The 12562-nt window shown below is 29.9% G+C and overlaps 2 protein-coding genes across 2 annotated transcripts; both read right to left on the bottom strand.

Annotated features, from left to right (window-relative positions):
- Nucleotides 1-241: 241 nt before the first annotated feature.
- LOC108488748 (phenylacetaldehyde oxime monooxygenase CYP71AN24-like) lies at nt 242-2217 on the bottom strand. Its single transcript, XM_017793031.2, has 2 exons — nt 1189-2217; nt 242-1098 (listed from the first exon to the last, which is right to left on the bottom strand). The coding sequence occupies exons 1-2, from the start codon at nt 2095-2097 to the stop codon at nt 484-486; spliced, it is 1524 nt and encodes a 507-aa protein (XP_017648520.1). The 5' UTR covers nt 2098-2217; the 3' UTR covers nt 242-483.
- Nucleotides 2218-4968: 2751 nt separating this feature from the next.
- Nucleotides 4969-6916, bottom strand: LOC108487772 (cytochrome P450 71A1-like). The gene is made up of 2 exons (XM_017792132.2): nt 5904-6916; nt 4969-5813 (listed from the first exon to the last, which is right to left on the bottom strand). The coding sequence occupies exons 1-2, from the start codon at nt 6900-6902 to the stop codon at nt 5199-5201; spliced, it is 1614 nt and encodes a 537-aa protein (XP_017647621.1). The 5' UTR covers nt 6903-6916; the 3' UTR covers nt 4969-5198.
- Between the last annotated feature and the right edge of the window lie 5646 nt (nt 6917-12562).

The following is a 12562-nucleotide window of genomic DNA, read 5'->3' as shown; positions in this document are numbered from 1 at the left end:
ATCAATCTTTTGAGATACAAAAATGAGGAAATTGTCACGAGTATGATAGATTTAGGTTTACTCATTGTAAATATTAAGGATAGTAAATATATTTTACTGAGTTAAACTCTACAAACGCAGAGAAACCAAACTACAAAAACAAACTCTATTATTCCCTATTTTACTCTTTGTTTCACAATGGTAGAAGAAGTGCCACTTCTGTAAGCACTTCTTGTGTGGTTTAGCTTGTGTTTGCAACTACTTTAAGGTCAACACAAAAGTTTTTATCTTTGATTTCACATCGTACGAATTTGTACAATTTTACTTGTACTATTGTATTGATTACTTGCACGATATGAATTTCTTGAGCAATATTAGTACAACAACAAGAGCCAACGATAGCAATATTATCTTCTCCAAGGAAAAGAAAGTGATAAAAGCCTAAAATCGTAGCGCTAGCGCACGCGCACGCGCGCACACACACACATATATATATATATATATCTAAAAAGAGAAATGAGATAGAGGTAGAACATGAAGAGGGGTTTTCTTGGTGACTGTCAGGCCGAAGAGTTCAGTCATGTCCAAGTTCTCAGCAATTTCACCAGCAGGTAACTTCCAATCAAAGCAATAGAGAAGGTTGGCCATCACATACTCAATAGCAGCAACTCCAAATGGTATCCCAGGACATCTCCTTCTTCCGAAACCAAATGGGATGAACTGGAAATCTTGACCTTTGAAATCAATGGAGCTGTTCTCGAACCTCTCTGGGATGAAATCTTCTGGGTTTTCCCACCATTTTGGATCTCTCTGAATGGCCCATGCATTGATCAGGACTGTGGTATTGGAAGGAATGTCATAACCTCCCAATTTAACACTTGAAGATGTTTGTCGAGGGAGCAGAAGAGAACCAGCCGGATGTAGTCTTAAAGTTTCTTTGAGTACACAATTTAAGTATTTCATTTTACTTACATCTTCCGCATCCACCCTTAACTTGTTTCCCACCACATTTCTCACCTCTTCTTGGACCCTTTTCATTGCATTTGGATGCTTTAAAAGCTCAACCATCATCCACTCTTTTGTGGCTGTAGAGGTATCACTTCCTGCTACAAACATGTCCTGAGAGGATCAAAAGTAAACACTTCAGATTAAACCAAGGCACAGAAAAGGACAAAAAGAAAAAGAATGAAAACAATGTTGAATAGTAACCAGTAAGATAGCTTTGATGTTGTCTTGAGTGAGGTCCATCTCATACATGCCATCCTTTTGAAGTTGCATAATGATAGATACAAAGTCCTTTTTATTGGAAACTTGGTAATCAATTTCAAAAGCTTTATGCTCCTGAATTACTTGATCAAGGAATTCATCCAATTCCGCAGAGACTGCTTTCATACTTGGAATATATCCAGTAAGCACATCAACCCACCTCAAGTAAGGAAACATATCGCCAATACAGGAACTAGTAAAGAGAACCGACAACCTTTTAGCTAACTCCCCAAACTTGCTGCACCCATCTTCTTCTTCAGTTGTGTGACTAAGAATACATCGAGAAACTATGTTACTCGAAACGAACATAAGCATGTCTGTCATATTTATAGGCTCTCCTTTCAGACAAGCACAGCGGATTTTGTTGATAAGAAGTTCAACTTCTTCATCTCTGACAAACTGAAATGAGTGCAAGCTTTGGTGGCTAAAAAGCTCAACAACACTGATCTTCCTAACTTGTTTCCAGAACTTATTGTAGGGTGCAAAAGCCATATCGCCGGCTCCGTAGAACAAGATATCTACAGCTGTGGTCCTTGGTCTGTCGGAGAAGACACTGTCATGGTTCTTCACAATTTCTCTAACTATGTCGGCTGATGAAACCACTACAGTTGGGTTATACCCCAATTGTAGTAGTAGGAGAGAACCATATTTCCTAGAGAGGTCCCGGAGAGAACGGTGGGGAAGTTTGCCAAGCTGATGGATGTTGCCAATAAGTGGTAGCATTGGAGGTGATGGTGGCAAATTCAGGGTTTTCCTTTTTGCTAGTTTAAGCAAAATTAACAAGGAGAAAAGGAGAATCAGAGATGAAAACAAAAGATTGAATGAAAGTTTGGGTACGTTCAGGAGCTCCATTTCCAAATCTAATGATAAAATGCTTTCACTACTTTGCTCTTTTTTTATAGCCTACAAATGCTTGCATCTCTTGTAGTTTTATTTTCCCCCATCGTCTTGGCATCTTCTACTAACAAAAACAATTTCCGATTTCAAATGAATAAAATATTTTATAAAAATCCAAATATTTATTCATGGATATCATATTTTATTGACAGAATAATAACATTTACAATTCAAATGGGGTATAGAATTAGTAAAGCCCCACTGATTTATTTCTTTGTTGTAATTTTCAATAAAATTCTATTTTTTTCAAAAAATTAGAAATGAAAATAATTCTCTTTTTATATTAAACATATTATTAGATATTATTAGTTTACTTAAATTTTAATTTACATAAAAAAATATTACTGTGTAAAATTACTCGAGTTTTATACCCCTCCCCATATTTATTACATTAAAATATGTAAAGTAAAGATTAGTGTTCAAATTAAAAAAACGTGAGTTAAAACAATATTTAAAAAAGCATGAAGAAAAGAAAGTGATTGGTGGGAGTTGCATGGTTGGTTGAGGAAAAGCCAAGATTTGGTAGACTTCGGTGGAAGTATACGTGTTATTATATTTCCATGCATTTTATGGTTGGTTATGTTAGATATTATAAGATTCTAATCTTCGGTAAGTGTTTCCCAATTTCGAAATTCATTATTAAAGATAATTTAATCACCACTTAATGTTTTTATTTATTAATTTACATAATTGTTATTGGTATAATAAATTCAGTCTTCAATATTTATATGTTTTCTCATTTTGGCTTTAATTAAAAAATCAATAAATTTAGCTTAAACATTTATACATGTACACAAATGTTATGAGATAAATTTGTTAAATTAATATTAAATTGTAAATTTTAAAGACTAAATTTATTATTATACTAATCAAATTCATGTATGATGGAAAATATTTAGACAACATCTTCCTTTAGTATGAATTTGTGAATTCATAATTATGTTAAATTTCATTTATCTTTATTAAAAATGGAATGTAGTTTTTAATTTGAGTAATTTGAATTTTCTTTATCTTTTAAATAAAATATATTTCGATATTAATTGAAGATTTTCAAAGATATTTTTTCTTTTGAATAAAATATGGCTTACTCTAAAAAATAAGTATATAAATAAATTTTTTGTTTTGTGGATCACATTTAAATATCAAATTTTAACTTGTAGTTCTAAAAATTAAGACAATGTTTGTTTAACAATGTTCTAACTCTTTAAAATTTTAAATTAGTAATGGTAAAATTATATTTTGACACTTCAAAATGATAAAAATTTAATTTAATATTTAAAATTATAAAAATATAAAGTATTAAAATGATAAATTTACATTTTTACTATCATAAAAATGTATAATTTAATTTCACCTCCTAAAAAGTTTATTTTGACTTTATTCTTGATTTTATAGGTGATTGATGTCACACCTAATTAAAAAAAGTCAATTACGAGTTCTCATTTTAAATAAAACTTTGTATTCTTAAAAAAAAATCATAATTTTCAATTCATCAATATGATTTTTAAGTTTCAACCTCAAATTAATCAGGACAAAACCGATTAAGCGAGTATGAAAAAACATTATTTTATACAATAAATTCATTTAATATATTACTTTGAACATTTTAGTATCAACTGAATTCATGTTTTGAATGTGATGATGAAATGGAAAATCAATGTTTCATTTGATAATCACTCAACGGTAGAAATTATATTTCATTTATACATTATTTTATTACAATTTCTCAAGAAGTTTGGATTAAAATGATGTGATGAGAAAAATGAAAATACTATAATATTGAGAACAAATTAAAAATATTTATTCAGAATTCACCACCACATTAGCTTTTTTAATCAAAAGCCTTCAAGATGATATTTAAAGGATTTCCGAGTTTTGAAGAAAAAGGAAAAACGAATTTATAAATTGAATTATAACCTGGAAATTTCAAGTCAAAAATAAGAAAAGAAAACTGATAATCTAAGGAAAGATTGATCAATGAAGGTTGGTTAAGAAGCAGAGTTTGTCTAACCGCTAAGCATGGGAATTAGAATAGAGTTGATAAAACAGACTCAAGCCTAAAAGCCTGATTGTATCGATCTAAGCTTACAACAACTCGAGTTCAAAAATGTATCGATCTAAGCTTACTACTAATATTTACTTATAGTTTGGAAGAATTAGAGATGGAGTCATTTGGTACATTGATCCTGATTTTGCTGGAGACTTTGATAAAAGAATGTCTTGCACAAGGTACATTTTTACTATTAGGGGTTGTGCCATCAGTTGGAAAGTCATTTTGTATACTACAATTGCATTGTTTACTACTAAAGTTGAGTACATGACGATTACTGATGCTTATAAAGAAGTTATTTGGTTAAAGGGACTCTTTGGTAAACTCAATAAAGATCTTCATATCAGTACAGTGTTTTGTAATAGTCAGAGTGTCATATTTCTTACGAAGGATTAAATGTTTCATGAGAGGACAAAATATATTGATGTTCGGTATTATTTTGTGTGTGATATTATTGCTTGTGGTGATATTATTGTGGGTAAAGTTAGTACTCATGATAATCCTATAGATATGATGACTAAGTCACTTCCTATAGCCAACTTTGAGCATTGCTTAGACTTGGTCGTTGTTCATTGTTGAAGAATAGCCCTTAATGGGTTTCGTGGAAGAGCTTGAGAACTTATTTGTTGAGAATTTGTGTCAAGGTAGAGATTATTAGAGTTGTGTGACCCGAATCCCATCAATTGTTAAAAAAATAAAATAAAGAACAAAATAAAGGGGTCTGTGGGGGTAGACCATCCCATACAAATTGAATCTGTATAGGGGTATACATCTCCTTTTAGTTCAACACAAAAGTTTTATCTTTCATTTCACATCGTACAAATTTGTATAATTTTACTTGTATTATTGTATTGATTACTTGCACGGAATGAATTCCTTGACCAATATCAGTATAACAACAAGAACCAACGATAGTAATATTATCTTCTCCAAAGAAAGAAAGTGATAAAAGCCTAAAATCATCGTGCGCGAGCCCCCCCGCGCGCGCACACACACACATATATATTTAAAAAGAGAAATGAGACAGAGGTAGAACATGAAGAGGGGTTTTTTTGGTGACTGTGAGGCCGAAGAGTTCAGTCATGTCCAAGTTCTCAGCAATTTCACCAGCAGGTAACTTCCAATCAAACCAGTAGAGAAGGTTGGCCATCACATACTCAATAGCAACAACTCCAAATGGCATTCCAGGACATCTCCTTCTTCCGAAACCAAATGGGATGAACTGAAAATCTTGACCTTTGAAATCAATGGAGCTGTTCTCGAACCTCTCTGGGATGAACTCTTCTGGATTTTCCCACCATTTGGGATCTCTCTGAATGGCCCATACATTGACCAGGACTGTGGTATTGGAAGGAATATCATAACCTCCCAATTTAACACTTGCATTTGTTTCTCGAGGGACCATAAGAGGACCGGCCGGATGTAGTCTTAAAGTTTCTTTGAGTACACATTTTAAGTATTCCATTTTACTAACATCTTCTACATCCACCCTTAACTTGTTTCCCACCACATTTCTCACCTCTTCTTGGACCTTTTTCATTGCATTTGGATGCTTTAAAAGCTCAGCCATCATCCACTCTTTTGTTGTTGTAGAAGTATCAGTTCCTCCTACAAACATGTCCTGAGATTATCAAAAGTAAACACTTCAAATCAAACCAAGGCACAGAAAAAAACAAAAAGAAAAAGAACGGAAACATTGTTGAACAGTAACCAGTAAGATAGCTTTGATGTTGTCTTGAGTGAGGTCCATCTCATACATGCCATCCTTTTGGAGTTGCATAATGATAGATACAAAGTCCTTTTTATTGGAAACTTGGTCATTACTTTCAAAAGCTTGATGCTCCTGAATTACTTGATCAAGGAATGCATCCAATTCCGCTGAGACTGCTTTCATACTTGGAATATATCCAGTAAGCACATCAACCCACCTCAAGTAAGGAAACATATCGCCAATACAGGAACTAGTGAAGAGAATCAACAACCTTTTTGCTAACTCCCCAAACTTGCTGCACCCATCTTCTTCTTCATTTTTGTGACTAAGAATACATCGAGAAACTATGTTGCTTGAAACGAGCATAAGCATGTCTGTCAGATTTATAGACTCTCCTTTCAGACAAGCACCGCGGATTTTGTTGATAAGAAGTTCAACTTCTTCATCTCTAACGAACTGAAAGGAGTGCACGCTTCGGTGGCTAAAAAGCTCAACAACACCGATCTTCTTAACTTGTCTCCAGTACTCACCGTAGGGTGTAAAAACCATATCTTTGCATCCGTAGAACAAGATATCTACAGCTGTGGTCCTTGGCCTGTTGGCGAAAACAATGTCATGGTTCTCCACAATTTCTCTAACCATGTCGGTTGATGAAACCACTACAGTTGGGTTATACCCCAATTGTAGAAGTAGGAGAGAACCATATTTCCTAGAGAGGTCCCGGAGAGAACGGTGGGGAAGTTTGCCAAGTTGATGGATGTTGCCAATAAGTGGTAGCTTTGGAGGTGATGGAGGCAAATTCAGGGTTTTCCTTTTTGCTAGTTTAAGCCAAATTAAAAGGGGCAAAAGGAAAATCAGAGATGAAAACAAAAGATTGATGGAAAGTTTGGGTACGTTCAGGGGATCCATTTCCAAATCTAATGATGAAATGCATTCACTACTTTGCTCTTTTTTATAGCCTATACATGCTTGCATCTCTTGTAGCTTTATTTCCCCCATCCTCTTGATATCTTTTATTCATTATTTTTAAAAAACAAAAATATTTATTTATGGATATCATGTTTTATTGTTAGAATAATAACATTTACAATTCAAATGGGGTATAGAATTAGTAAAGCCCTACTGATTTATTTCTTTGTTGAAACTTTCAATAAAATTCTTTTTTTTAAATATTAGAAATGAAATGTAATTCTATTTTTAAAATAAAAATCAAAATTCGATTTAATGTTAATTTCATATTGTTGCTCGGATTTAAACAATTAATTATAATTTTATACTCAAAAGTTTTGAGAAGCTCCTATTTTACAAAAGAAAATCTATTGTAGCTCAATTTTGTTATGTCAGATTTTCATTTAGGGTCCAAATTTATAATATGGTTGCTTTTAATATATATTCTAAAATTCTTTTAAATTTGAGGATATGTGTATATATATTTAACTATATATGCTTTTTAAGGAGAAAGTGAAAATGTGCATTATAGAACGAGTTTTCACTGAAAATTAATAACTTAAATTTTTTGGTTGGATGGTTAAATTTTAATTTTTTCTGTCCATTAGTTCTGAGTTCAATTCTTCTCCTATTCACATTTGTATTTTTATTTCATGTTGTTTTAAGTTTTTTTTTAATTGATATTGATCTCTTTTGGTTAGATAATTGTGATTCCATCCTTGAGCCCCAAATTGATTCCTCTTATAAGCATTTTTGTATTTGTTATTTCATTTGTTTAAAGCTTTTTTTATTTTTAATTAATGTTTATAATTAATAAATATATTTTTCAAGTTTTTTAATTAAAAACTCTTTTATTTATAAAATCAAATAATAAATATGTAATTATTTTTAAAAACATCAAATAATTATTTTGATATTTTTTCTTTATATATAATATTTATATGTCAAATATTTATTTTCTCCGCCTATATTGTGAGTATGGTGAATTCTAATTGTGGATTGAAAAATAAATATTATACATATAAAAATTATATTTACTAAAAAATGATATTTACAATAATTTTTGATTTTATAGATAAAAGAATTATTAATTAGAAAATGAATTAAAAAATCTTGAAAACAATAAATTTATCAATTATAAATATTAATTAAAATAAATAAATAAATAAAAGCTTGAAACAACATGAAATAAAAATACATATTAAAATGCTTATATGAAAAATTGAGAATTAAAGATGTAATTGTAATTATCTAACCATTTAATCAAAAAGCTAACATATTATAAATTTTAATTAAAAATTAAAAAAACTTAAAACAACATGAAATAAAAAAGAAAATGTGAAAGAGTGGAATTAAACCGGGACTAAAAAACACTAACATTTAACCATTTAAACAAAATAGCTAAATTATTAATTTTAGTGAAAACGTGACACTTTCCCTCCCAAAAACAATATATAGGTAAATTAAAAAAATAACATATTTATTAATATATATTTAACTGTTAAAATTTGTTTTATATAAATATATTATTAAATATTTTTAATTTATTTAAAATTTAACATGAATAATTTATATAAAAAATATTAATGGAGTTTTACATCACCATGAGATCCCTCCCCACATATAAATTATGTAACGTAAAGATGAAATTAAAAAAACGTGAGTTAAAACAATATTTAAAAATGAAAGAAAGTGATTGGTGGGACGATACTACCATTATTGCATGGTTGATTGAGGAAGAGCCAAGATTTGGTAGACTTTGGTGGAAGTAAGTATAGTGGCCATGCATGTTATGATTGGTTTTACTGTGTTTCTGTCAAAATACCTTTTGAATTTTTTTAATTTCCAACTTTAGCAAATTGATATCTTAAAAAAAATAGAGTAGTTTAATTTTTATCTATTTTGAAAGTGAATAATTAAGTATAATTCAATCATAGAGTTAATATTTTTCATTAATTGTATATTATTTTATTGGTATAATAACAAATTTATTTTTAATATTTACATATTTAGTCATTTAGGCCTTAATTAAAAAAATAAATTTAGCTTTAGCATTTACACATTTACACAAATATTACGAGATAAGTTTATTAAATTAGAATTAAATTAATGAATGTGTAAACTTTAAAGACTAAATTTATTATTACACCAATCAAAATTATGTACAATTGATTGAAAATATTAACATCGTGATTAATTATCTTTAATTACTGACTTTTGAAATTAATAAAGATTAAATTGTTTTAATTTTTTTCAAATGGAGCAATTTGCTCCATTTTAAAATTAAAAGAGACTGAAAAGGTGATTTTACCAATATATTTTAATATTAAAACCATGATTTTGTTTTCTTTCCTTCTGCCAATTTGTTATTTGTTTGTGCGGATACACAGGTTCATAAAAGTTTAGTTTATTTTTTTTACACGAAAATTCTAAGTGCATAAGCCATCATCTTCCTTTGAATTCATAATTATGTTAAATTTCATTCATCCTTATTAAAAATGGAATGTCCTTTTCTTTTATCTTTTAATATTTTTGCATTAATTGAAGATTTTAAAGATATTTTTGTTTTTGAGTAAATATGATTTACTTTTAAATTTTAGTTCATATTTTTAAAAATTAAAATAATGTTTATTTAATAAGATATCAATTTTATGCATGGCAGGTGTGCTAAAAGCATAAACCACTTTTAAACTTAAAATTTTTAAATTAAAAGATCTCACTTTAAATAAAACTTTGTATTTTTGTAAAATTTAAAATATTCATATTTTTCAATAAATTCAAATTTTAAGTTTTAACCCAAAATTAATCACGACAAAATCGATTAAGCGACTACGAAAAAACATTGATTTTATATTATATATTACTCTTAACATTTTAATATAAACTTAATTCACATAGAGCAGAGTTTTCAATTGTTTGTCCATGTTTTTAATATATAAAATATTTTAATATTATAATTAAATATGTATCATAAATATATAAAATTAGTAGTTATTAAAATCTATAACATTAAACTTAAATGATAATATAATAATATAACTATTACTAAAATCAAAAGCGAAATCGATTATCTAACCTAACCTCAAACCGACAAATTAAATTAGAATATTACTAATACATAAAATATTAATACAAGCATAATTATTATTATAATATAGATTATAATAAAAGATATAGTAGAATACGATATTATAGTGTTTGATCATCGATGCATATATATAAACTATTAATATATTGTATGATATGATATAACATTATATAATATAGTAGGGTGACTAACTTTCAAATGTACCAAATATGTAGGAACGTATAGCATATTTCAACTAGTATAATAATAAACAATAATATATAATGTACTACTACTATATATATAGCTATTATTATAATATAGATTATAATATAAGATATAGTATTATATGATATTATAATATTTAATCATTGATGCATATATATAAACTATTAATATATTATATCTTGTATAATATAGCATTATCTAATCTAGTAGAAGGGCTAACTTTCAAATGTAGGAAACATATAAGGACTTAGAGCATATTTTAACTAGCATAATAAACAATAATATATGATAATAAGTAATATATTAGTACTACTTTACTATTATAATATGTGATATAATATTACATAATGAAATAATATGTTTTATAAGCATTAATATAATAACTATTACTATATTATAGATTATTATAAAATATATAACATCAATATTTATATGTAATTTCTTGTATTAAAATACATGTTTATAATTATAACTAGCGATACATAAAATATTATTAAAATTAATATCATTAAAATAATAAAATTATTTTCATTAATTCATATAATATCATAAAATAATAAATTTTACATACGATAAGAATTTTAATTATTTTACATAAAATGTAACACCCCTTACTCGTATTCAATGCAGAAACAGGATACGAGGCATTATCGGACTTACAAAGCGAGCAAACATACCAGTCCAGGTCATAAATTTTCATCCAAAATAAAATCATTCGCATTCAATCATAAAGTCACTAACACAAGCATACGACGCCCTAAACATACTTTGAAAGTGGTTCAGGACTAAACCGAGCACTTGAGAAATTTTTAAAAAAACTTAGAAATTTTTTTTGCTAGGAACAAGGGTCATACGCCCGTGTGGCTTGAGACACGCCCGTGTGGCTTGAGACACACCCGTGTGGGCAAGCCGTGTTGTCACGCACGCCTGTGTCTCTAACTCGTGTAACTCTCTATTTTGTAATGCATGAACAACTTGATGTCACACGGCCAAGTCACACTTCCGTGTGCCTGAGGCCGTATCCCTCACACGATTGAAATACACGCCCGTGTCTTTGCCTGTGTGCTCAATTCTGAGCATTTTGTTTCTCAAAATTAAGATGTAGGGGACACACGGCCAGAACACATACCCATGGGGCAGATTGTGTGTCACACACGGCCCAGACACATGCCTGTGTGTCTACCTGTGTGGACAAAATAAAGGCTATTTACCAAGCCCTTTGTCACTCTCTTTTACACTTACACACACACGAGCTCAATGGCATAATCCATGGCATGTTTAAGCAACCAAAACATCCATAATCAATGTTAAATCATATCATTTATTACCAACACTTAACATATTTACTATAGCATAATTTACCAAATCAATTCATACCAAACTCACATTCACAAGTATCAACATGAATACTTTCATCATATATTGTAACACCCCAAACCCGACCTAAACGTTATGGTCGGATATAGCGATGTCACATGATAGGGTGTTTGAAAATTGTGCCATCACGATAAAACCATTTCCATTGAATTGCTTATCTTAATATCTTATTAGTTCCAAAATCGTGTTACTCATTTAGTCGATAGTTTCAAAACGTTATTTGTTGCGGAAGCTTTTAAAACAGTTTAAACAATTGGGTGTTTCCGAAAAGTCATTTGTTTCTTTTGAAAACTGAGGTTTCCTACTACTAGCAGTTGTAATCCATAAGGTAAAGACAATTAAAATCCAAAACCAAACCAAAATCTGAAAGTTCAATTACAACCCAAAAATTTAACCAGTAAAAATAGACTAAAAAATCAAACCAATAATCATAAATTAAAACCATGACAATCCAGAACTATGGTCAACATCAAGTCCTCTGTTGCATCGATCCATCTAGGTCTAAGGATTACCTGTGCACATTAATTAGAGAGGGGTGAGTTTTCGTAAACTTAGTGTGTGATCCCGCAGAAAACAACAAACAATCAGTAATCATAGTGCACAGTCAAACAGTCTTGGGCCTAAGCCCCTTTCAGTATTAGTAACGATTTGGGCCTTAGCCCATCTCAGTATCAGTATCAGTCATGCAGTTTTCAGTAACAAAGTCCTAACCAACCAGCCTCTGCACACCATCTCCATCCAACCCTACACTCCATGTGGGGATTAAGTCAACCCACCCATCCCTACACTCCAAATAGTACTGAATGTGACACAAAACAGTAATTTGTAGCTGAGCTACCAGTATATTAGGCTTAAAAGTCTTTCAGTACACTTCCTTCAAATAATATCAACGCAACCCAACCCAATGCAATGCAACATACAATGAAATGTCATGCTATCACAGGTTTGTCAGATACACATTCAGTTCAGTATAGATGCTTGTATATAACATGCTCAGTACATAATTCACACAATCAATATCACACAGTTAAGGGACTAA

This window comes from Gossypium arboreum, chromosome 10, assembly GCF_025698485.1.
Source record: "Gossypium arboreum isolate Shixiya-1 chromosome 10, ASM2569848v2, whole genome shotgun sequence".
NCBI lineage: Eukaryota > Viridiplantae > Streptophyta > Magnoliopsida > Malvales > Malvaceae > Gossypium > Gossypium arboreum.
This window is presented reverse-complemented; position numbering and strand designations above follow the sequence as displayed.